A 27,181-nucleotide genomic window follows, 5' to 3' on the forward strand; every position below is an offset into this window, starting at 1 on the left:
TTTTTTTTAATCTCTTTTCAAAAGTGTGTTGAATTGCCAATGTTCCGAGTTGTCCGATAACAATTTTTACTTAGTCCGGATAGGACCCAATAATTTTACATGGCGCTTTAAAAATCAGCCCAATAATATCTAACACTATTTTATGCCTAAAATCTAAAACAATTAATTCACTTAAAAGAGTTTCGTAAACGTACATTCATATCCATAAAATATATTTGTGGATATAACTTCCAAACAACCATCCAGGGCTCCAGCGCTGCTATCAAACAAATCCTTACATCAATGTTTCTGATGAAGCAGAAGGTTTTTTTTTGAGAAATATTTATTAAACAAAATATGTACACAATATATGTATGTACATAAAACCATAACATTGCAAAAGTGATTAAAAGTTTATAAAAAAAAATGTGAATTAACATAGATAATATCAGAAGCCATTTATAATTATAAACGGTGTATATATATATATTTAAATATACCTGAATATATATAATATATAAGCTTCTGCTGATGGCTTATAAGCTTCTGAACGGTTTATTATCAATACTAGACACTCTGGCTAAAATAGGATTCTATGTCCCGGATAATTTCACGCGAGGCCGCCAACACAGGCTTCTGATATTTCCCAGGTGCAGATCTACCTTACCAATGCTGATGCCTCTGGGAAGACTTAGTAAGTTTTAACTGCATCGCAAGAAATGTGGATATTTTTCACGTGTACTTCGACAACTTTAAGCATGAAGTATCCTTTTAATTATGCGTACTTCACATTACATGTACATATACATATATACATGTAAATATATTAATTTTGTATAATACATATATAAAAATTTTCACCATTGTTTTTGGCATACTTTTTCAACTGTATTTTAAATTCTCTTAAGTCATTATTGAAAAATCGTATCATTTCTGGTAATTCATAAAAAAAAATGTTCCTAGGTAGTTCTTTTAGCGCAAATTTTTTTAACTAATCTTTTCGGTAACATGTATTGTTTTCTGAGATTAGTGTTTCTGAATTCAAAATATCTTTTTGTAAAGTGGTATGGAACAAGAGTACTTAATTTTCTGGCTTTGAATTCTTTAAGTATGAGTTCTGAAGGGCGAAAAAATGATTTATTTAATGTTATTTTAATTATTAGTTTTTTAAAGTGATTTTTTTAGGTTTATAAGTGCCGGTGACCGGATAAATTATCAAAATGATAATTCGTCACATCTTTAAAAAGTTATATAAATTCGTGGAAAGTGATGAAACAAAAACTTTATTAACTGGGTTAAGTAAGTTAGGTTAGGTTAGGTTTAAATTTTTTTTTTCATCGTTTCTAATGACTTTATATCACTTTTTAAAGGTGTGTTGAATTGTCACTGTGTTGAGTTATCATGGAACCATACATTATTTATGCTTAGTAACCAGATCTGAAATGCCCAAACTTCGTCTTGATTTTTTCCTACCTCTTGCTCACTTCCTTCAGCATCATAATTTATTACAAAAATGAGGATTCTCGTAAAAAAATTCTGCAAACGATTTTTGTCTAAATTTCATGTGAACGTTATTTTTAACCCGTTCTTTTACTGCGATGCATTTCACACTATTGTGCACAATTCTGCGATCGCAGTAACGTGATTAAGTTCCAGGTACAAGTGCAGGCTTCTAACGTCTAATGCCAGCTAAAGGTTGGTGGGGGGAGGGGGGGTACTCGGGTTCAGATTGCACGGGGGATCAAAGGGTTAGCTGGAGGTATAAATACTCTTAGATAAGAGCAAATGCAACAGTAATTGTGCATTCAGTAGTTATTGGATGCTGGAGACATAATTTAACTACTAACTTTAACGAAAATTCTGTGATTTTTGCTTTTAAATTTATTACTGCGCGTGACAATGAGACTGGTAAGCAGAAAAAATTCATTCCAAAAAACGTTCTAAATATAAAGCACCGTTGAAAAATTTCGCTTAATGCATCAGTTACCAATATAATTATTTATGCAAAATATCTTATTGGAAATCCCTTGTAACTTAAATAAATGCTAATCGTAGAATCACCAGAACGCGGTGCTTTAATTATAGATTAATTTTCCAATTAATATGAGCTAAGACGATGAGGGCGTATAATACTCAGTATAAGATCTTACTCAATAAAATGATTGTGATTCATATTTCTAAAACGTGTATATTTATTTAATCTTAACTCTAAAGCATAAAATTCTTTTTTCAAGCAAAAAACGGTTCGGTAAGCTTCTATCTACCTCTTGAAATGTGTGGCTCAACGCAACTATTTCAGCTCGCAGCGTTATTTGCATTTGAGCTTTAGAGCTTTTAAATATCCATTTTGAAATTTTATAATACAATACACGAAGAAATAATAAACTTCATGAACACTTCAAGTTTTTAAACCCTTTAAAAAAAGTCTCTTTTTATGATAATTTCCATGCCTTGAAAATAATTATGAAATTCTGTCGATTTAAAAAAAACGCAAAATATGCTCCAAAAATGATTAAAAAAAAACATATCTGGTTCTGTTATTAAACATGGTGTTTGAAAAAATTCAAGGACATTTTTGTCGAGATATTTTTGCTCCATTTTGAATAAGTCGTGTCTTATTAAATATTTTCATAACAGTCATTCCACTTTAACATTAGTACCTATTTACATATCTCACTTTCAAACCATCTTTGGCAATCTTCCTCTTTTTTACTGCGGCCTTAAGATATCAATAATAAAATAACACTTTTTATACAAAGATTTTTGAATCTCGAGCGAAGCCGGGTAGTAACCGTTAGTAAACAGCAAACGTTTAAGATTAAAATGTTCAATTAATCTGCAACTTCTTCGTTATCCTTGCAAACCTACTTATATTAAACATATATGAAACCAATATAAACCTTCTTATATAAAATATTTGTACAATATCAACTATTTTGGTATTTTATTTGTAAGGCTATCAACTGCCAAAAATTAGTATTTTTCAAAAAATCATTTGGAAAATTTAAGAATTTCGTTGAAACTTTGGGAAACTAGATAGGAACTTCAAATATGTTATATAAATTTGAACTTAAATGATGGTTTAATAATTCCTTTTTTTCAGTTGGCAGTTCTGATATTTGCGGTTGCGGTGATTTATGTGAAATCCCAAAAGCAAGAAACCATACCGATTCTGAAGTATGATAACGAGGGAGTGAACTTCGATGGCAGTTATAAATGGGCGTAAGAAAACAAAAACTTGTTTATTTTGGAACCAACTTCCCAGGATTTGTAATTCGCGGCTGGCTGTGGGTCATGTTGCGTTTTATACCTGAACGGTGACTTCTTCTTGGAAAGATTTGAAGGTTAACCTATATGGGAAACCCTTACTAAGTAGAGAGGTCGTCTTGAAGGAGAAGAATGCTTATAAATACAGGATGTACATATTGATATATCTCAAATAAATACGCAGGTACGCCAGCTTCACAATAAGGTTCACAAATATTCATTTAAATACCATAAATGATGTATCAGCACGTAATCGATAGAGTTTTACCAGCGATTCCTGAGAATATTTGAAGTAAAAAATGCGTATGTCTCTTTGCTGTCCGATGAGATTTTTTTCAATTAAAAACGAAAAAATATATTTCATAGTGCTTCTCACGTGATCCGTTGCAACATGTGGTAGTGTGAACAGTGGCGAGGTGTGGTAGATTATTTTTAGTGCTTAATTCAAAAAAGTATCATCGGACAACCAAATGACATTTAAATTTTTACATCAAATATGCTCAGAAATGGCTGGTCAATTTTTTTTGGGTGTGTGCTGATTTAAATATCTAAATATATTCATCAACATGTATATTTTGATCGTCATTCTGCTGGCAATATGAATCAAAGCCAACCCTTCTTATATTGGATTTAATCATAAAAAATAACACTAATTGGATGCAGATAGCTTCTCAAATAGTCAAGCAACTTGGTGACTCCTTCTACCCTTCAATTCTTTCAATATTGCTAATGAACTGACACCACTCTTCGATAAGTCTAAAAATAATTCAGCTAGCCATGTCCTCTACAATCGCACAGGCAAGATGTTTTGCTTATTATTGCGATAGTTAGAAGAATTCAAATATTGTCATTCGTAGCGTAGAAATGTTTGTATTTTTATTAAAGAAGAATATATTCTAACAATTATTTTTATAAGCAATAATTATTAGCATGAAACACTCATCCACATTGAAAAATCTCCTGATAAAAGATACATGACGCCAACGGGACTTGAACCCGTGTCCTTTAGCCCGAGGACACGGGTTCAAGTCCCGTTGGCGTCATGTATCTTTTATCAGGAGATTTTTCAATGTGGATGAGTGTTTCAGGCTAATAATTATTGCCTATAAAAATAATTGTTACCCTTTGTTCTATGCATAAAAAATCTTGTCTTAAACATTAGTTTACCAAAAAAATAATAAAGAATATATTCTGTTATAGCAACTGTTTTAAAATAAACTGGAATCATCCTGTGAAACTGAAAACGTACATCATTAACAAAATATTACTATAATTTAGAATTATGATAAAAATACTGAAGTTAATTTTTGCGAAATAAATCAATATTATTTGATTGTTGGGTTGGCATCGTTATAAATTATGTGTTCCGAAGATGGGCTTCATATTTTGGTTGTTTTATAATATCGACGTGACGAGTTCCCTGAATAAATAATATTATAAGAAGATAAAACATTGCGTCCACTGACAAAGTTGTAAGCAACCTTAACGATAAATTATAAATTCATCTTAAAAATAGACTCGTAAAACGTAATGCGGCGCAATGCGAAAATCTTTATTTTTTTATATTAATTGTTGGCTTTATTACATTTTATATCGATGTCGATATCGATATCTTCTGGGTCTACTGGTTCCATAACATAAACCCCTGGTATCTGAACCTTTTCCTGTTAACCTTCCTCTACCTTCATGTTTTATGACGTAAAACCGAAGGCTTCCAACTTGATAAATCTACACCAACATGAAATCTGGGTATTTCGTCGAGCTGAAGGTAAACCACGTGACCATATTTTTGACACCAGGAAGTTTTGAGATTGCTTTGAATAAACTACGAACTTTGTCGTACATTGACCGCCGAAGAGCGCACATTGAAACAACCAGACTCTTGGCAAAAAAGTAAAGTTTGCTAAAGTAAGGTGAAGGTTTGCAGCGCAGTACATTGTGGAACTTTTTGCGCAGGATACGAACGTTTGTTTTTAAACGAATTGCCTGACGTAGCGACGCTAAAAATGAGTGAGGTGGATAAATTATTAAAAAATTGTAAAAGTTTCTAACTATTTACTAACATACTAACATTTCTGAACTTTTGTTTACCCGATATGGGTTTTGAAAAAAGGACTAGTAATTCGTATGGAGATTTCATTTTCGAGGACTGAATAGAGATAATACAATTACAATTCGAGTTGCCTGTATACTGTCAGATTTTTTTTTAAATAATCACACAAAGGGAGGAGGTACGCCGCCTCCCGCAGTCTTCGCGACATGGCTTGTACCCCTTTTCCTTGGCCAGTGTCTATGGGTAAAACGGAGTACCTTTATTAATTTTACATTCACACAGCTATTGGTGCTTTCCATTTGGACTACATATTTCTCCAAATATTGTTATACGAGTATTAAGCACTTGTATATCGTATGTTGTCTTCCAGATATGAAACAGCTAACGAGATAAACGCCGAGGAGTCTGGCTTCTTGAAGAACGCCGGCAAGGGCGAGGGGGTAGAAGCACAGGTGGCCCAGGGACAGTTCTCCTACACAGCGCCAGATGGCACCAGGATAGCTCTCACATACATAGCTGATGAGAACGGATTCCAACCTCAAGTAAGAACTAGTTTTTTTTCCGATGGAATTGTCTAAACCGCATACTGTCGATTCAAATTATAGAAATCGGAAAGGTTTAATAATTTATCCAGCAGTTGAGCATCGTTTCCCAAACTAATTTACAAAATAGAGGATAACTGCTCCCTAAGTTTTAGTCCACAAAAAGTTTGAAAAACAAAATTGCAGCCCGTTCAGTAACTGCTTCGCATAAAATCCACATATTTGAAGTAATAATTGCAAAACCACGATAACTAGTAGTTCGGTGACCAGTAGACATCGCGTACAAGAAATATGTTTCTTGTTTTCTCTTATGTAATAAATCAAAACCAAAATCTCCTCTGAAATCGTAAGATATGTAATTATAAACCACTAACTGTACCCCGCTACGCGTTGCTGTGGCTCAATCTCTCTGTGCATACAGAGAAACAATAGCGCACTTTGCTTTTACGTCCAACAGACGGCGCTGTTTTTCAAAAAGCATATATTTACCTGTCGCAGGTGACATCTATATAATAAAGGTATATAAAGACGCACGCGTATTCAAATACAACGTTTTATCAAAATTTGAAAGCAATCGGTGAAGAAATTTCGGAGATTTAAGATTTTGAACAAACGAACATTTACATTATTATTTATACAGATTATTGTTATTGTTATTTGTTGTTAATTCAAAAAAATAATTATCATATAAACGTCACCATACCAATGAAAATACTTTTTTTCAACTTTGGGCAAGTATATAACACTAGCAGTTAAAAACACGCTCCGCGGGTTTTTTTCTGCTAGGCCCTGCGGGCGGCTCTTGGTTGGGCTTCGCCCATTTTAAGTGATATTAACTACAGTTACATTTAATAGATAGATATTAGGACATTCACAGAGAGAGGGTGAGTATATATATTGTTAAAACACGGAACAGGAAGGAGTTAATTAATAATAACATGCTAAATTTACGCATAATAAGTATGACAGTTGTTTGAATAAATGAAATTGTACGTATTTGTGATGGATTATTTCAAATTAAACACTATTATTGACTACATGTCTACAACTGATATTAACTGTTATCTTAGGTACCTAATATAATTAGCTCATAAGCAGAGATGTGCAAAATGGGTACCCAAAACCATTTGAAATGCAAAATGGAAATGGGTCAAAACTTTTCCATTTGAAAATGCAAAATGCAAAATGGTTTTTAAAAAAGCATTTAAAATGCAAAATGCAAAATACCTATTTTCAAAATGCATTGAAAATGCAAAATGGTTTCTCAGGTCAAACAATCAAATTAATTATAGAATTTTTAAACAATTTCGTCATTTAATAATGGACATCAATGTAGAACGAACATATTACATGATGGTAAATCCAAAAACACCACGACTACGGATTATGAAACCACAAAAAATTTGCGCGGGACTAATGTTGGCAACGTAAAAACATAGAAACTGCCATCTAACATTTAATATTACAGCGTCATGGCCCCATGTTCAGTATTTGAATCAGTATTTTTTATAACAATTATTTTATAAGCAATATTTATTAGCCTGAAACACTCATCCACATTGAAAAATCTCCTGATAAAAGATACATGACGCCAACGGGACTTGAACCCGTGTCCTTTCGATTTCCGGTCGACAGCTCTGACCACTGAGCTATGGCGGCTTATCTCTTGTCCGCGAAATAATTCAATATATACTAGTGTTTCATTCAACAATTACTGCTTGTTACATTTTTTCACCTGAAACAACCAATTTTATTTATTGTTTTGGTGTTTAATTCGTAGAACTCCATTTAATTTTTTAAATAAATTTAAAATAAATCAAATTTAATAATGTTATAATAATTAGTAAGTTCTGCTTATTTATTTAGTAGTAAGTATTTCTGTTATTTTTACAGTTTTTAATGTGACAGCTGTTTCGGCTTTTGAGGCCATTATCAAACTGTATCAAAGAGCCGAAACAGCTGTCACATTAAAAACTGTAAAAATAACATAAATACTTGCAGAACTTAATAATTATTATAACATTATTAAATTTGATTTATTTTAAATTTATTTAAAAAAAAAAAAAAAAAAAATTAAACAACCAACTTTATTTTGGTTTGGCTTTATTATAGTTGGCGTCATGTATCTTTTATCAGTAGATTTTTCAATGTGGATAAGTGTTTCAGGCTAATAATTATTGCTTATAAAATAATTGTTACCCTCTGTGCTATGCATAAAAAATCTTGTCTTAAACATTAGTTTACTAAAAAATAATAATTAGTATTTTTTTTAATGGTATCACTCAATTGCCAGGGCTCCTACCAGGGAGCAACTTGATAAATGTAAATTATCTCTCATAGCGAGGCTGAGGAACGACTGATATTTGGGGCTTATGAAAAAACTATGAGTGGAGATAGTAGGAAGAATGTTGCAAAAAAGCATTTAAAATGGAAAATGCATTGAGAAAAGCATTTAAAATGCAAAATGCAAAATGGTTTTTAGAAAAGCATTTAAAATGCAAAATGGAAAATACCTATTTTGCATTTTGCATTTCCATTTGAAATGGATTTATTTGAAATAAAGCACATCTCTGCTCATAAGAGACTTGAAGTGCTTAAATATGTGTTACAACCGTCAATGTCAATAAGTTGAATCAATATCGTTTAGTTTGTCACAATTAAAGATAGTTATAACAAAGTTGACTTACAGTGGGTTGCCATATTAATATGGACAGTTTCAATATTTCGTGATTTCTTGTACAAAGGTAGAACCAATAGAAACTTTGAAGTCAGAACTAAAGAATATCGCAGGGCTTTAAAAGGAAATAGTGAATCTGAGTTGGCAAATCATCTTTTGAATAATGATCACACTTTCGATAAAAAATTCAGGTCTTAAAATACTTCACTCAGGATATAAAGCATCGCAAATAAATAATTTTTAAATTAGAAAACATGTCAATATAAAATCAGATATAATTAATAAACAAAAAAAATATAAATAATAATGAAAAATGCCATTACAAAGTGATAAGCTTCCAGAAGAAATCTTCTTACTAAACGCTTGTTAATCGTAAGTAGTCAAATATTGTGAGCTGCATATTTAAATATTCGCGCCATTCATTTGGTTCGTTTTTATACCGCCAGAGGTGCGCTCTGTCGGCCATCTAATCTATAGCCGTGCGTATCGGCCATTGAAGAAACGCGTGATTTTTTATAAACTTCAAACATAATCACGTAACTGTGGATAATTTTCACTGTAATGTAATTAATCCAATGGAATATGAACTTTCTAAAACATATTTTCTTCGATATTATCCAAAAATTATATGAGCAGAAACGATGCTTTTGAAGAAATCTCGTATTATTATGAGGCGATCCTATTTTAGTATGAAATCGTGTCTTAATTTTCAAGTTAGCTGAATTTACCCGAAACAGACAATTTTAATTTGACCAATCAGAGGGCCTACATCGTCCAGACGCTAGGACAATAATACTATCAGATACATCGATTATTCCGATTTGACAGCTCTTAGAAGGATCTACGCTCTTGCAAACTCTTGCGGGCAAAAAAAGCTATATCCACACTGCCGAAAACGCAACATACAAAACAATTTACAGACAGACGCATATCCAAACGATCGAGTTATATTAAATAAATACGTTTGCAAACAATTTGTCCGGTGACAATCGATAAAATGATTCATTTTCCTCATAGTTTTAAGATTGCAATTTAAAGTATCTATCATAAATTTTATAGGCAGTTAGTTTTATAGGAGAAAATCATGTGGCAAACAATATGTCGTCATCTAATAATTCAGATGCCAAACTTACATATTCTCACATCTATATTAATTCGAAATAAAATATGCATACATATACATTAAAATAAATATAAACCGATTTCTGTTTTGTTTATGTAACAGCATATTAATAAATATCGCGATCGAATTTTATATTAACTCCTTAATCATAAAATCTCCATTTTGATAAATTTTATGTAATGAACCCCCCACGTTCTCATACAGTCGCACAGACATAGGAATTAATAGACGAGAAGATAATGGCGAGGGGTAAAATCAACTGTTGAAGAACGAAGGGCGTAAGGCTGACTGTGATTCGTCAATAAATCAATCTGACAGTAAATAGGCATCTCGCATTATAATATCACCATTTACTTCTTAAAAGTTAAATCTGCTTTTGAATGAATAGACATTTTTACATGGGAGCGCAAATTACTCGCCACGTTATGAACAAATTTGCGAAGTCCAAATTCGGCAAAAAAATTCGGTTCTATTTTCAGAGTCGAATATTTCGTTTAAGTATTTAGTTAAGACACTTTTATAAATGTTCATAATTTACTTCCCAGCAACCAACCAGCTTTGTGTTTCGCGTCCAGACGTTTCTCGATGTGATAGTATATGTTTCTAAAACTGATCTATATTATACGATGTGAATATGCTTAAAATAAAGTAAAATAATGCTTATATATGGAATGTAATAAGACAATTGGGTTTATTCTCTTTTTCACATCTATTTTTACAAGTTTTCATAGTACAAGTCAACATTTTGCCGTGTTATTTCGTAAAATGAACCGATGATGCCTCGACCATAGTTCGCACAAGAATGATGACGTCACGTTTTCAAATTTCACTTGAGGCCAACGCGAGCACAGCCGGTTCCAATGGAACCGGTATGGGGAGTGGGGATAGTACGCTTTTAATCACTTAGGGCAGGTCTACTAATATTCATATGTCTATGTACAGTCGTAAAACATCTACTTAAGAGGAAGCCACATGCCAAAAATGTGTATATTCTTAGTATACCTTATATTGTAGGTAATAGGCACTACAATTGCTTGACAAACGGAATCTAGAAACGTTCAATTTCAAGCACAAAACGGGTTTTTGTTTATTTTGTAAATAATAATATAAGAAAGCAAAAAAGTTAATCAAGTGAAACTGTCATAGATAATCTAAGCTATAATGCTGGATTTTTTAAAGTTGTTACCTTTACGCGTTCATACATTTCTATTAAAAAAATATATTTTTTAGTACTTGACATTTATATTTTTTACTGAGTAATTTATTTTTTATTTGTATTCTACTCAAGTGAAACGATAGAAAAACTTTCAATTTATCAAAAGCATATTTTTGGTATTCATAATGTACACCAATTAAAATAGTGATTTAGCATTAAGCTTCGCCTTAAGTAGGTATTTGAATTATTTATGGAATTATTAAATTCACAATTATATCGCGTGGCAATCTGATGTTTTAAACTTTGATAATAATCGGAAATTAATTCACTGTATTCTCGTGGAATATTGGACTTTAATGGAACCCGTGATTTCCTGACTCAAATGCATGGACCACTAAGCTATAGGACCATTTTAATTCTAATTTGATGTCTCAATTTCTTTTCGATGTTCACTTCCATATTTTTAATTAAGTCTTAATATTACATCATCATCAAATAACCGTAAAAAGTAGATGAGCAAGAAATGTCATTAAATAATATTGAATTATTTAAGATAATATTCAAAGATTCCTAAACGTATATTTGAAACAGATAAATCAGAAAAAGATACGGTTTCATCTAGGACTCGAACCCGGACCCCTGCCTTGCCGGGGCACCGCTCTAACAACTGAGCTATTGGGACCTTGTCTGCTTCGGTCATTTTAATTGTATCATACTTCGAATAAGAACTACCGACATTGCCTTGATTTTTTTCACCGCACATTTTTATTGGCTGCTATCTTTATGTATGATCGCAAGATTTGACTCGAACTAAATGCAATCTAGACAGTCTCTTAGAAAAATATATCTCATTTTTATTTTAATGTGCTACATCTATTGACTTTATCTGCAAGGCTATGATGAATATTGTATTTAATAAAATAAAATAGTCTTCACTAATTAAATATTGCAATTTGATTTTTACTTATTAGGTTATTCCAAGAAATAAAATAATATTGACATTTTCATTGCATTGATAAACAGTGATAACGATCTTTAGCATCCTATTTTGAATTATAATTACTATACAGAGCGATTAAAAAGATTTTTCTCTACACGCAGAACCATGAGGATTACTGATTCATTGAAATCCTGTTGAAAACATGATTGTAATCATATATTAGTCTATTCAGAATACATCGAAACACGTGTTCATGCGGGTGTCCTTTTCCTGTCAAATATAATGACGAAATGTTACAATATTAGAATTTTTATGAATACTTGTTCCGACATCCTAATAACATATTCGTGTTTTACTGACAGTTTTATAGGAAGCCTATCAATTCATTCGTTAAAGTCCTGCAATCCCGTTTTTAACAGGAATACTAATAATTTGACAAGACTATAAATAAATTAAATATAAATTATAAATTAGCAATATTTTATATCGATGAGTTTTCTCCGTGTAGTAAATTATTTTACAAAATTACCAAGGTATGTGGACTTGTTATATAATACCTATTTTGTCTGCTTGGAAGAAAAAAAAATAATTCGAAAGAAATAATTGTTCCCAAATACTTTTTAATCTTTAAAAAATATATATACAAGCCAAAATAAACTAAATAACTGAACTTAAAGCACCATCTTGTCTGTTGGTTTTCTCACGAGTTCTCGAATCAATTCAAACCTAGCAGTATGAGATATACCTATCTAGTCTATGTAGCTACATACTTCTCGTATAAATCACAATAATTTACCTGTTTTGTTCGTAATCACTTTCATTGTTTCGCTGTCTAAAAAATTGCTACTGTGCATCGCGTCTGTGTTTGACTTATCTTAGAACCTACCTAGCAGAGACGTGTTGTGACTTTTTTCGATTCCATCCACCATTTATTTCTTAACAATAATTTATACTTATTTTTTCCACTGGAGAGATTTTTAATCAATTGTTTTACTATATTTTAGTTTCCAATTCCGTAGAATTTTCCAAGAATTAAGACAAAATATTATTATTTCCTTATACCCCTTAAAATATTATGATTCCAAACATTTTATAACTTCTTACCAATTTATTCACTGAATCCCTTTGCTTATAAACAGAAATCTTCTTAACAATTTGTTGACTGAACACCTTTACTTAAAAACAGAAATCTTCTTGACAATTTGTTGACTGAACCCCTTTACTTAAAAACAGAAATCTTCTTAACAATTTGTTGACTGAACCCCTTTACTTAAAAACAGAAATCTTCTTAACAAATTGTTGAAATTCGAGTTCTTTAAGAATACGGAACCAAAGGAGTATTGGATGGACAACTAGGTTTGAATTATGAGGTAATAGTACTTATTGAGGTAACACCTAAGTGTAAGTTGAAGAATATGGAAGAGAATTATTATAGTTATTATATTAGCTAAAAAAATAATGTAATTATCACCATGTATCTACCTACATATAAACAGTAAACGTGCAAAAATGTTGTTTTAGGTTTTACCTGCTACCTTCTTGGTTTTCAAGACTGTTTTTATTTAATTTATTTGTACCTATTACTTTATATGTTTAGAGTCTTTCAAGATAATGTGTTCAACAAAACTGTATTCATTTAGATCAATGTTCGATGGCTGACAAGTTACGCGGTCCCCCGAAGCTGAGCTATTAAAAAAACTCAAGGTCGACGTGACTTCATAAATTCCAATTAAAACTAAAAATACATTGACCGATGTTGACTACTACAATTCCTTATTTATAGGTCAATGTGTCCACCTAACATAGCACTACGCAGAATTGTTATTTCACAATAATTGGTATTGTGAGGTTATTGCAGAGAGATAAATCATCTTTGGCGCCTTTGGTCGACTCCACCAACACTTTTACTTGACACAGATTTGAGCCAAAGAATCTGCGTACAGTCCATACATTCAGTGCATGTTGGGATGGTCTCCTTGCGTGCAACTTACTGTCATTATTCTTTCGCAATGACTTAGTAACAACGCAGAATTCCAAAACCATTTAGACATATTTGGCGTAACCCATAATTATCGTCGATAAGTCGTGTTAAGTACGTCGAATGAAATAAGCATCTATCATCTTACAAATATCGGTAAGGTACATTTTAAAAGCTAGTTAGATACCATGTTCACGCAGTGTGGAGATGTGAAATTTTCTGTAACTTTTACCGATAACCCATGATATTGGTTTCCTCTAACACAGATTACTTCTGAAAACAGAATAATCTTCAAATCAAGAAGAAGTAGCACTAAACGAAATAGTTAATTTATCTTTACGCAATACTCGATCCTCAAATATTTTTAAAACCTTTTATTATTATTTTTTTGCAGTTAATAAAAAAAACAACACGAAAAAAACAAAGGTTTTGTTGCTATAATACAGAAATTTTAATTATTTTTACATAATTATTTATTTTTTGTTTTGACTTAGGATTGAATCTTCTTCCCGGGACTGGCTCAAACTGTGAAATTGTAATATGTAGGTATTTTAAAACTTTACAAAAAAGTTTTTTTTTGGTTCGACTGAGAATTGATTCTTTCCTACCTAGGGACAGGAGTGCACTAACAACTGCGCTAAATCTTTATTCGGTAGGACCGAAATATATATCATAAATTAACTGCTGTAATGTCATCCAATTTCAGAGAAATCCGTACACATCCGCGTGTGTGTAAGTGAGTGCATTGTCATCGACAATCTGCCGAGTTTCAGCTTGATCGGATGTCGGGAATTAGGTTAATTTCCATTTCCAAGGTTTGCATTCAATCACGAAAAGGTAATTAAAATAGATAAAAACAATTGCTCTAAAACAGTCAGTAACCTACACATATTTACATATATGCGTTTATGAATTTGGGGTATTACCTCCGACTCTATCCAACGTTTTGGACAGCATTAGTCTCCATCATTACAATGTCCATCATCACACATCTGCCCTGATGATGGATACTGTAATGCTTTCCAAACGTTGGATAAAGAAGGGGGTAGTGCAATATACCCCGTACCCCGCATACCACAAAAATAAATCACTATAAATCGATATTTGATTCAGGCAGGAACAACGCGTTAATTTATAGTAGGTATCTATTTGTATTTGAAAATATACTGTTTTAGATGGTCGGTTTTTTTAATCAATCAAAATACTTTGACACCTTAATTTGTTATCTTCTGTTCATCAAAATTGATTAATGAGATTTTCATTATAGAGTATCAATTATGTATTGTACAATACAACCTCGTTAAAAAAGTAATGGCAAACTTAAAAATTACAAGTAAAAGTTGAAATGATCATAAGCAGTCTGTTAACAGATAAGTTCATACATAAGATTGTACATGTTTTACATCTTCGCTCATTGATGGTTTATTTCACAATTATTAATCGGGTAGTATGGCTCGTTGAATGTCAACAACTATCAAAGTAAAAGTACGCCGTTTCTCTGGCTTCCTTCTTCAGCGGTGGTGACCTCTGACCGTAAAGTTGATCACCATCGAACTGTCCGCGTTAGGCTGAGAATAAGTCAAGAAAACCTGCAAGAAGAGAATTAACTACAGAAGATTGTGTAAAATTATTTATTAAAATTGTGTAGCTTGATTAAATTGATTATCAGATAAATACGGTGACCGGACAACTCATCAAAATGACAATTCAACACACCTATAAAAAGTGTTACAAAGTTATGAAAATTAATGAAAAACTAGATTTAATAGGTTACATATGTAACAATTTAACCTAGTTTTTGTTTCATCACTTTTAATGGCTTTTTATCACCATTTAAAGGTATCTTGAATTGTAATTTTGAGGAGTTATCATGGAACCGATAAATACTTCCAACTGCCAAAAATTTCAAATTTTGATTGGTCTTTTTTTGTTGATGGCTTCCTTGATGAAATAAGAAAAAATCAATATAAGAGATGTGGGACTAGAATTCAGAATGAATTTATTCTTCATCACTTATAAGTCAAGTTTTTCACTGTTGTGTTCATAAGTAAGTTTTTTTAAACATTAACTCCACACAGGGGGCTCTGAGGAAACTAATTTCCATCAGGACATATGTCAGCTATGAGGAAATTGTGTAGCGGATCTTTTTGGGGAGAGGAAGGAGTGAACATGTCTCTTCAAGATCCATGTTTTAGGAGGGAGGAAACACAGAGGCCGGCAAATTGTTCCACAGCCGAGCTGACGAACTCAAGAACGAGTCGTAGAAGCGACCCGTTCTAATTTGAAAAATGTTAACCGTGGACTTATGATGGGTGCGCGTTTGGCGTGTTTCCCTACTATGCACCGGTGCCGATGGGGTCAGTGACGATAGTTCCTCAAAGCATCCTCCACTGTAATACCGGTAGAATAAGGACAGCATACCTACCTGACGCCCGTACTTTAAAGATTGCAATGAGTTTGTTAAGATAGGGGAATCCATCAAACGGATTGCCTGTTCTTGCAAGGGTTTTTTTAGGTATTTAAGAGCTCCAGACTAGAGATTGCTGCCAAATATAAGAGTGGGGCAACAACTTTATTGTCTAAATATCCTGTACTATTTTGTAGATCGATGCTACACATCAATGTGTTTTACAAGTATAGTATTCATGTCAATCGAATATTAGTACTACGTATGACAATATCAATAATGGCGTGTACCAAAAAATCTCCATTCACGGTAATCATGTGTGATGGACTCGCCCTGGGATAAATTTTTTTTATTGTTGATTTATTATGGTGGGAAAGAAATTTTCAGTTGGTCTCACGACATAGGAGATTACCAGATGTTGGACAACTGATTTTAAAACAAGTGTTTAGATTTATTAGGGTAGAGAAAAAAAAATAGGAACATGGACTGTATCGGCAGAGACCTCCGTGATGGTGGTTGATAATAGTAAGCCGAGCTAAAATGCTGGTGGGCCAACACGCCACTGGACTGGGGGTAGTCAAGTTTCATCCTTTGAACGAAGAATTAGACATTTTACTGGAGAAGTAACAATTTATTGGTTTTCAAACGATTTAAAATTAATGTGACAGGTTCTAGGGCCATAATTGATGTGTTCCTTTAGTGCATTTCTGTCTTTTGAAAACAAAAAGCATTCAGAATTCAAAAGAACATAAATTAGAAATCGCATATGGTGATTTGGGGGGTTGGTTTGAGAAGGGGGAGTCTGGATTTGAAAGCGCGGGGAGACGGTCAAGACAGTTAGCGTTGAAGGTCGGAAGAAGCAAGTCGATAGTCGTGGTTAATGAGCCCGGGCGGGGAGACGGTCAGCGTTGAAGAACGGGGGAAGGAAGTCGATAGTCGGTGGTTAGAAAAAGCGGTTCAAGATAGTCAGTTTGAAAACGTTGGGAGGCGGGAAATAAAGTCAAGGGGGTCAGAGTTTCAAGGTCTGGGAGGCGGTCAGGAATAATCAGGATCGGTCAGCGTTTTAAGATAGTCGAGTTAGTAAGAAACTAGGAAGCGCGTCAACAAGAATTAATCGTCGGGACGCGAACACGGCTAAAATCATTTAGTGTAGAAGGTGCGGTTTTCTAACAGCATGATTTTTCTGCATGTGACTGTGTTTGTTTTTTTATAATTATTTGGATTGTTGACACTAAGATGTATCGGTAAGTCTATTATAATCTAATTATTAACACTTATTTCCTTAATGTAAACCAAATAATCCAATTGTATTTTGAAGTAAGGGTATTCAACTTGAGCACTATAGGTACCCGTTAGCGAAGGAGGTCATAAATTACGAGACCTGGCCATTAAAAAAAAGGGACGAAGGACGGTTACCCTGAAACCGCTTTAGATCATCCAACAATAGACATTGTTTATGAGTTTAAAATGATTTAATAATTCTCTAGTAGTTATATTTAGCGCCAAAATTTAAAGAACACAAACCATTGTATTTATGCAGTGTTTTTATAGTAACGGATAGAACGGTAAATTAAATGCTTCAATGCCTGTTATTTGAAAATGAGTTGTCGTATCCTCCTTGGGAATTCAACTTATTCTATACGGAATTCATAAAATATATTTAATTAAATATAATTTATTCAAACATCGCTCTTTTAATTCATTTTTGAATCGGAATAACGCAGCGGATCGAGGCTAGTCGCCGAGAGAGTGCATCTGTCTGGCATTCCTATTCTATCAAGCGAGATTTTAATTTTTCATGGGTTTGACGGGGACGAAGTATACGAATTTTCCGTAGGCTGTCCTATCTTACCAAAGCGACAAAAGCGAAGGGAACGAAATTTGTAATTTGGCTTGCCTAATAGGGACTCTTGTGTTAGCAAAGTCGATAACCCTGGATACCGAGAACGGGAAAACATTACAGTGATGCCGTTGGACCAGGAGGTGAGGTTTTAAAATGTTTTACATTCTGTTTGGTTCAAGACAATGAAAAAAATATATAAAAAGCTAGGGCTAACAGTTCAGTATTTTAAATACAAAACTGCGAAAAGTAGTGAATTTCTACAATAATAGTTGAGCTATACGTGAATTTATCAGTAGGGTAAAAATCAGTTTATTTAAATTCCAAATAAAAATATACGACCGAAATTTTATGATGTTATCCAACCTCCGATAGGACATAGTGAGTAAAGGTATTACATTGTGGAGGGAGAAAATAGTTCCTTCAGTAGTAGACCTAACACCAGCGCATTAGTTTATTTGCTTTAAATGCTAAATATCCGAAATAAAAATATCCGTGAATTATAAGCCGAGAATAAATTAGGTTATTTAAACTTCAAATAAAATTGTATCCGTAATAAAAATATCCGTGAATTTATCAGTAGGGAATAAATTAGATTATTTAAATTTTAAATAAAATTGTAAAAGAGAAAAAATTTGTATTGTCATCCAACCTCCGATAAGACATAGTTATTAAAGGTATTACATTGTGGAGGGAGAAAATAGTTTCTTCAAGTAGTAGACACAAACCCAGTTCATTCTAGAGGCTGATGTCCAACCTCCGATAAGGACTGAATTAACAGATAAAACTTTTTTTTTATGTTTCCTTATTCATTGAAATTATTTATTAAATGCATTTAGGATTTTTTCGACCACCATGCTAGGCACATACCCGTTTTACTTTGGGGAGAGAAAAAACAACAAAAAAATCACTTATGATAACAGTTTTTTTGAAGTTCAACTTTGAAGGGAGAGTGCAATTTAAACAAAACATTTTAAAGTCAATAATACGTACGGTGAGGAAGTTAAGGCGGTTGTAAAATCTAAACAAAGATGTATTGTACTACTAGACCGGAGCCTCTTCCCGGGGGGGACAAAACCAAATAATAGCTTATTACGTCACTTATTATGAACTTGACCATTTATAAGTGGGTCGACGGAACAGATTTATATTATCTTGAAATGTTAGAAAAAATTCAGTGAACAATAAAAGTGTGCACTGGTAGAGTATTTATGTTTCGTTACCTAACGGGTATTCTTCCATGAAAAGAAGGCCGTGTCCTTGTGCAGTAAATATCTACAATAAATTGATTCAATTTTGATATAACCTAACTTGCTAATTGAATAAAGTTATGATGAGGACATTACGGCGTGAATCAGTGATTAAGTTTTGTAAATAAAACAATTAAATTCCTTTCAAATTAAACAAAAAAAATATGTACTACAATAATAAACGTAGGGATCAACTTAATTTAATAAAAATAATAATCTAACTCATCTTAAGCACAGTTCAAATGTAAAATCGATCGGGGACTTCAATTCAAAACGGTTGAATAATAATAGGATTCCTGAAACGTAATAGAAACACGAGTGTTAAGATTCTAATAAAAGTTGCGTACTATGAATAAAGGGTTCGTGAAAAAAAAAATGTATACATATAAACATATTTATACCTAGGGTTTCCCTGATAATTTTCAGACTCCCCACCAATTCAACATTAATTACCTCGGTAGTGTCATCAACATTACTAAACCTTTCCCTGTCCCGATTTTCGACCAACGATTAAACTTCATAATTGGAGAATTAGATAGTTTCGCTGTAATAATATCACACAAATATTAGCAAGCAGAAATGGTTTTTTTTCCTGCGCTATCGCGTGGACGAAGACGCCAGCGTGAACTGAGCGGATCAGCGCGGCATACTGAAAGCTTCACTCTTTCGCGGTTTTATGCAATGTAAAAAGGAATGACAGACAGGGTGAGAAGACATGAGTGACTCTGGGATGAAAAGAGCGTAATTCGCTGTTGAAGGCGTCTAGCTGAAGGTAACCTGCGAGGTTCCTGCAAGGTTATGTGGAAGAGATGTTCGCGCGATATTCCGTAGGAATAAACCCGTTAAAGTTCTATCAAATACTCCAATGGCGTCGACCTGGAACCTGATGTAAGCCAACGCAATCTTGGCTGAATTACAACAGATTCTAAGAGGTGAAGTGTAGGTCTGACAGCACGTGGAAGGAGGGCTTCATCAGACGAAACTTACATGACACATTTTCGCGTCAGCATCGTGATATGGGATGCAATTACTTTCCCCATTTAGAGACAGTAAAGTAGGTTCACAGAAGTGAATACGCTGGAACAGTATCTGGAAGTGTTGGGAAGTCTCAATTCGCTTTCCTTCAGGCGTGGTGGGTTCTGGTAGGTCACGGTACCTTTGAGAAGTGGGTCGCCAGCTATTAGGGTATAGCCTAAGACACGCTGAGGTCAATGTTTGAGTTCTGATCACCATTCACCGTTATTGTTTGGCTAATGTAAGACAGCGTAGTTTGAAAGAGATTTCATTTGTATAGTTTACCCCTTTTTCCTTCCCCTCCCCCTCCACACTTCCTTTCCCATAATACGACTTAGTTGTTCAACAAAACTCTTATCAAAATATTAGTAGCTACTACAATATTAGGTTCCTTGAGTTAGCTTTTCACGAAAACGGCGCTATATAAATTATTCAATAATAATAATTATTATTATCAGGCGTCCTGTAAGGAGCAATAAGAAATAAGGCACACGGTTTTACGAGAAATAATTTATCAATTAAATTGGTAAAGAGATTATCCACTCTAATTAGACGGAACTGAATTACCGCAAAACATATAGGTACACTAATAGATTTTTCATATAGAAGGAGTCCTATTCACATGAATTAAAACATCAAAACAAATTACCCAACGCTTAAAAATGCAAATAATTAGTGCGAAATAACTCTCAAGATCTTGGTTACTGTATGCTCAGTCATAAAACAATTAACAACGGCAGGAACACACAAAAGGTTAACAAAAGGGCCCCATAACGGACCTACCAGAGGTTTAACTGATAGCGTTCGGCCTAGGGAGAAAGATAAGATATAACGTCAAGTGAGACAGGGGCGGATTGGGAAATCTTTCGTAGAAAAAAAATAAATATATATAAAAAAAAAAATAACATAAAAGGTAAAAGGGATTAGGAGTTTTTAACAATTTTAACAACAAGAACAGAGCAGTGGGGAGCAAGTGAAACCTAGGAAGGTTTGAAAAAAAAATGTATTATTGGCGAGTTCAAACGTGTTCTGCTGCTAAGTTGATGGAACAATAATAGCTGACAATAGCTTATCTCCGTATCTACTCCCACTATTATTTTTCCAGAAGGGAGCTGTGATGGACTCGCCCTGGGATAAATTTTTTTTATTGTTGATTTATTATGGTGGGAAAGAAATTTTCAGTTGGTCTCACGACATAGGAGATTACCAGATGTTGGACAACTGATTTTAAAACAAGTGTTTAGATTTATTAGGGTAGAGAAAAAAAAATAGGAACATGGACTGTATCGGCAGAGACCTCCGTGATGGTGGTTGATAATAGTAAGCCGAGCTAAAATGCTGGTGGGCCAACACGCCACTGGACTGGGGGTAGTCAAGTTTCATCCTTTGAACGAAGAATTAGACATTTTACTGGAGAAGTAACAATTTATTGGTTTTCAAACGATTTAAAATTAATGTGACAGGTTCTAGGGCCATAATTGATGTGTTCCTTTAGTGCATTTCTGTCTTTTGAAAACAAAAAGCATTCAGAATTCAAAAGAACATAAATTAGAAATCGCATATGGTGATTTGGGGGGTTGGTTTGAGAAGGGGGAGTCTGGATTTGAAAGCGCGGGGAGACGGTCAAGACAGTTAGCGTTGAAGGTCGGAAGAAGCAAGTCGATAGTCGTGGTTAATGAGCCCGGGCGGGGAGACGGTCAGCGTTGAAGAACGGGGGAAGGAAGTCGATAGTCGGTGGTTAGAAAAAGCGGTTCAAGATAGTCAGTTTGAAAACGTTGGGAGGCGGGAAATAAAGTCAAGGGGGTCAGAGTTTCAAGGTCTGGGAGGCGGTCAGGAATAATCAGGATCGGTCAGCGTTTTAAGATAGTCGAGTTAGTAAGAAACTAGGAAGCGCGTCAACAAGAATTAATCGTCGGGACGCGAACACGGCTAAAATCATTTAGTGTAGAAGGTGCGGTTTTCTAACAGCATGATTTTTCTGCATGTGACTGTGTTTGTTTTTTTATAATTATTTGGATTGTTGACACTAAGATGTATCGGTAAGTCTATTATAATCTAATTATTAACACTTATTTCCTTAATGTAAACCAAATAATCCAATTGTATTTTGAAGTAAGGGTATTCAACTTGAGCACTATAGGTACCCGTTAGCGAAGGAGGTCATAAATTACGAGACCTGGCCATTAAAAAAAAGGGACGAAGGACGGTTACCCTGAAACCGCTTTAGATCATCCAACAATAGACATTGTTTATGAGTTTAAAATGATTTAATAATTCTCTAGTAGTTATATTTAGCGCCAAAATTTAAAGAACACAAACCATTGTATTTATGCAGTGTTTTTATAGTAACGGATAGAACGGTAAATTAAATGCTTCAATGCCTGTTATTTGAAAATGAGTTGTCGTATCCTCCTTGGGAATTCAACTTATTCTATACGGAATTCATAAAATATATTTAATTAAATATAATTTATTCAAACATCGCTCTTTTAATTCATTTTTGAATCGGAATAACGCAGCGGATCGAGGCTAGTCGCCGAGAGAGTGCATCTGTCTGGCATTCCTATTCTATCAAGCGAGATTTTAATTTTTCATGGGTTTGACGGGGACGAAGTATACGAATTTTCCGTAGGCTGTCCTATCTTACCAAAGCGACAAAAGCGAAGGGAACGAAATTTGTAATTTGGCTTGCCTAATAGGGACTCTTGTGTTAGCAAAGTCGATAACCCTGGATACCGATATAACGTCTATTTTAGTATAGCAGCGCCGGCTTTTTCCCCTGCTATTGGTGTGGTTGAGTTATTCCCGTAAAAGCACCGGTTTCTGTCGAAGGTGTTGGCGGACCAGCCTTAGATAGTCACCCGGAATAGACCTCTGTTTCGAGTATTTTCAGCTGGTGAGAGGACGCTTTCACTGAGTTCAGATCGAAGGGAACGAAAATTGCTAGTGGGCTTTCCTACTTGAGTTAGCTGGTAGACGAAGGAACAAAGCGGATAAGGGCTATGCTATTCTTGGCTGGCGTGTGAGGAGGATTTTCTCGCTGACAGAACGAAGGGATCGTGACGAATATGAAGTTGTCTCGGCGATTTCTGACGTCCTTCCTGTCAAATCCAATAAGTACTTACCCCACTATAGGAGGAGAAGTCATCCAGAATTAGGTTGGAAATTGACTCCGACTGAAACCGTTTGAGCTGACGGAGATCGGATGATTTCAGATTCACGACCTGATGATTCCAGTATCCCTGATCCTTAGCGCCGGAAGTCGAGGATATCAATTTCTACCATTCTTTGATATTTGAAGCGAACGGAGGGTAACAAACTATAGAGCGAATGACCATGACTTTGAAGTGGGGTAAAATCTCCCGTCTAGGAAACATTCGTTATGTCGGATGGACGCCCCGTTCAAATTAAATATTGACATGACTATTTTGAGTGTGGACGAAAGACTTGAAGTATGTTCTGTATTGTACATATGATAAATATGTGTCATTACCTCTACTGGAACGGGAAGCTGTATAGACTGGAGCCAGGAGCTATTTGGAGTAGCGTGACTGCAGAGGCGAAGTCGAACAAACTGAAGCTGAATTCATCATTATCCTTACGAGCGTAAACCAGAGGGGTGTTCACGGGACTCCCGAACTCCTGACGTTGCTGATGCAAACCACTTCAGTATATGTTTATGTTTGAGGTTAGTAGAGTGGACTCCTAATTTTCGGCATGCTGGCGAAGCTCAACTCATCATCGATTTGGGGGAGGTTGACGCGACCTAAACCTCGCGCTACCCACATGACCCAAATGGTTCCTGACACCAGGCTATCATGCCACCGGACCAGAGCAGCTCCTTGTACCTAACGGTATAAGATGAATCTTCATCATTCATCATCAACATCAACATCAACAGCTACCACCAAGGACCCACATTCCACCTTCATCACCCTCCGGCAGGAGGCAAAACATGTCATTATCTCATCTGTCGCTGAGCGATATTCAATTCATTTCTGGAGGTGTTGGGATTGGACCATCAACTTGGCTGCTCTCGAGCTGGTCACGTTGATGGGTGGGATTTGGACGGAGACCAATCGAAAGCAACACATGTTTTGTCTCTAGCTATTCCCGAAAATACCTGCTCATAGAAATAACTCACAAAACTAACAATCCATAGTCAAATCATTAACTTAGAATCTTGTGCATCTTGAATTGAATTGTCTATAGTGAATTTCATGTACTTAATTTGTAATTAATTGTCTCATTATATTAGCACATTATCAACTGCAGCAACCGGAAACGTTTGGGCGAGCAAACAAGGTAGGAAAAGGTAGTTAAAATCAGGGTAGTCGGCCATTGTCTTATTTTCAAACCATACAGAATGTAACACGCCTCATCTAAAAAGAACCAAAGTTACCACAACCAATTAAAAGGATCCTTCAATGAATTAATCCCTGTCGAAACAAAAAATTGACACAACGTGACATATTAATTCGTTAAGATTGAAGGGTTGATAAACCGCGAGAAGTTGAAAATCAAATGACGAAAATAGTAATCCGTTAATAAGAACTTAGGGGAGACGGTAAAAACATTACACATGTGAGTGAATTAAATATTAACATGGTACTTAACCTCGAAGGGTCACTGTACATCCAATATTTGGAATTGCAAAAATATGTCCAAATACGAATTGATTTGTGAAATTTAATTTTGGAAATAAGTTGCATCAGAATATTTCCCTTTTTATCCCAAAAAGCCAAAACACGTCAAATCTTTTTTGCTTCTTTTATATTACTTGCGTAAGATTGTGAAGGTTTTTCTCACACTTTTAAATTGCCTAGTTTTGTAGATTCGTCAAAGAGATTATTGTGACCGTGTGCATAATTATACAATGCACTTTAACAATGTTGTTTTTTTTACAAGAGTGATTACCCAATTTGTCTTTTTATGAAAGAAAACGAACACGATTTCTATCTATGGCAAAACATTTATAGACATTCAGCAGAACACGAGATTTACGGCAGGATTATAAACTTTTTTTCAAAAAGAATATATTCATTTCTTCTTGTGCAAGGACGAAGGAGGAACCAACAAAAATTAAATAATTTAACGTCTTAGATTATTATTTCATTCAAACGGTAACCATTTCGACACCGAAAAGGCAAAAGGACGTAAGCGACAATTTATTCAAAATGTGGTTAATCATACAGTTTTGATTAGATTTTTTTTCTAATAAAAACTGTATGTTTTTCTCTTTTTTTTACTTAATTATCGCTTACGTCCTTTTTCTTTTCAGGCGTCGATATGTAACGACCTGACATTTGGAGAGGCCTTAAAAAAATCTTGTAAAAAAGAATAATCTGTTATTTGATAGTTCGTTATTTATTTTGCTCATATGATTAATTTAATTCCCAACAAAAAAGTAGATCTAATTGCCAAAACAAGTATTTAGCCAATCTATTCTCTCGGCCGAGCCATTGGTTCACATAACCGTTTTTTATGAATAACTCAATAAAACAGTTTTTTACAACTCCAATTGTCGAACTACATCTAATAAATGCTAAGGATTGAACAGTAGGTAGCTAGTATGGAAATGCCACTAACAAGGAAGAATCAAGGTTGACCTTTCTGTACCTCAAAGAACGTGCATAAAATTCAATAAAACCAATTGATGCTCCATATCATCATTTGGTTGCCTTGAACTTTAGATAAATGTCTTTGGTAATTACCTAAGTTAATATAGCTCATTTGATATTCCTAACGATTTAGCACGCCTACTCCAAATCGACATTCACATCGCAGTGAATCTAAAAACAATAAAAATCCAAGTAGTATCATCCACGTCTAGTTTCGTACTAATAATATAAAAAACATGAATAAATGCCATAAAAACCTTGTCCAGTTTTTTGCATGGTGACAAAGCATCGCTTTGTGTAAGGAATCGGCCTTTGAATAATTTACAAGCAAATTGCACTTCAGCTACACGGGTGCTTGTCGCCGTTAATTTGTAGAACTGATCAAAGTATTTATACATAAGATTTTAATTAAATCGATTTCAAAACCTACACCAAGTTAAATTTGTAATTTTTATTGTTAATGTATGAATAAATAATCTACTTAAAACAATTTATTGCAAGAGAAAATGTTCTGCTATATTGGGATATTTGTTTTCCAGCCATTTTTCAGTGTGGAAAAAACATTTTTTATAGTGTGAAACCGCACAAGAGACCCAATTGCTCCTAACCGTTTGGAGCCAGTGAGACTATGGCATCCCCAATCGGGGTATATTGTGAGGCTGAAGGTAGTAGAGAGGGGATAGAGATGGTAAGAAGGAGGTGGGGAAGTATCTGGCTATTCAGATCTGGTCACCAAACATGGCAAAAGCTATTTCAAACAACGTTTCAATTCTGAATGGTGGTCTTACACCAGGGCGATAATGAGAGTATCTTCCATTCTGGATCGTGCCGCAAATACACTATTTATTATTTTTAATGAGTAATTTATGGAGTAACACAAATTTATCAAATAAAATTTGCTAGCGCACGCCGGAATTTTAACCCACCTCTACCACTCTCAGATTGTTATTAAATAATCGAAAATTGAAAGAATATACAAAAAAACATAAATTACCTACTCCTGCTACAAAATAGATAACCCTTACTATGTAATCAAAAACAATGTTTCAAGCAAAAATATTGTGTAATTTTTCAGGGCGCACACCTTCCAACCCCACCGCCAATCCCACCAGAAATACAGAAGGCCCTTGAATACCTGAAGACCCTCCCCCCCAACCCAGAAGACCAGGCCACCAATGTACGTCCAGTCTACAAACCTGCACCCAGAGGAAGATACTAAACCCTGCACTTACTTCCCCAATTATTGCACCTGACTCAAACACTTATTTGGTTTTCCACCCTTACTGTACACCGGTCCTTTTCAACAAATAAACATACTAGAACTCAACTCTATG

At 34.3% G+C, this 27,181-nt stretch overlaps 1 protein-coding gene across 1 annotated transcript; it reads left to right on the forward strand.

The window, feature by feature from the left end:
* Window positions 1-1,878: 1,878 nt before the first annotated feature.
* On the forward strand, window positions 1,879-27,181 carry LOC149426772 (endocuticle structural glycoprotein ABD-4-like). Its single transcript, XM_089650877.1, has 4 exons — window positions 1,879-1,887; window positions 3,083-3,201; window positions 5,670-5,841; window positions 26,923-27,181. The coding sequence occupies exons 1-4, from the start codon at window positions 1,879-1,881 to the stop codon at window positions 27,064-27,066; spliced, it is 444 nt and encodes a 147-aa protein (XP_089507003.1). The 3' UTR covers window positions 27,067-27,181.

Source organism: Hesperophylax consimilis, chromosome 1 (assembly GCF_061612785.1).
Source record: "Hesperophylax consimilis isolate HC1 chromosome 1, BYU_Hcon_1.0, whole genome shotgun sequence".
Classification (NCBI taxonomy): Eukaryota; Metazoa; Arthropoda; class Insecta; order Trichoptera; family Limnephilidae; genus Hesperophylax; species Hesperophylax consimilis.

Coding starts and splice junctions, on each gene's coding strand:
- LOC149426772 (XM_089650877.1), top strand. Junction 3,202..5,669: donor GATGGCAGTTATAAATGGGC/GTAAGAAAACAA, acceptor GTTGTCTTCCAG/ATATGAAACAGCTAACGAGA. Junction 5,842..26,922: donor AGAACGGATTCCAACCTCAA/GTAAGAACTAGT, acceptor GTAATTTTTCAG/GGCGCACACCTTCCAACCCC.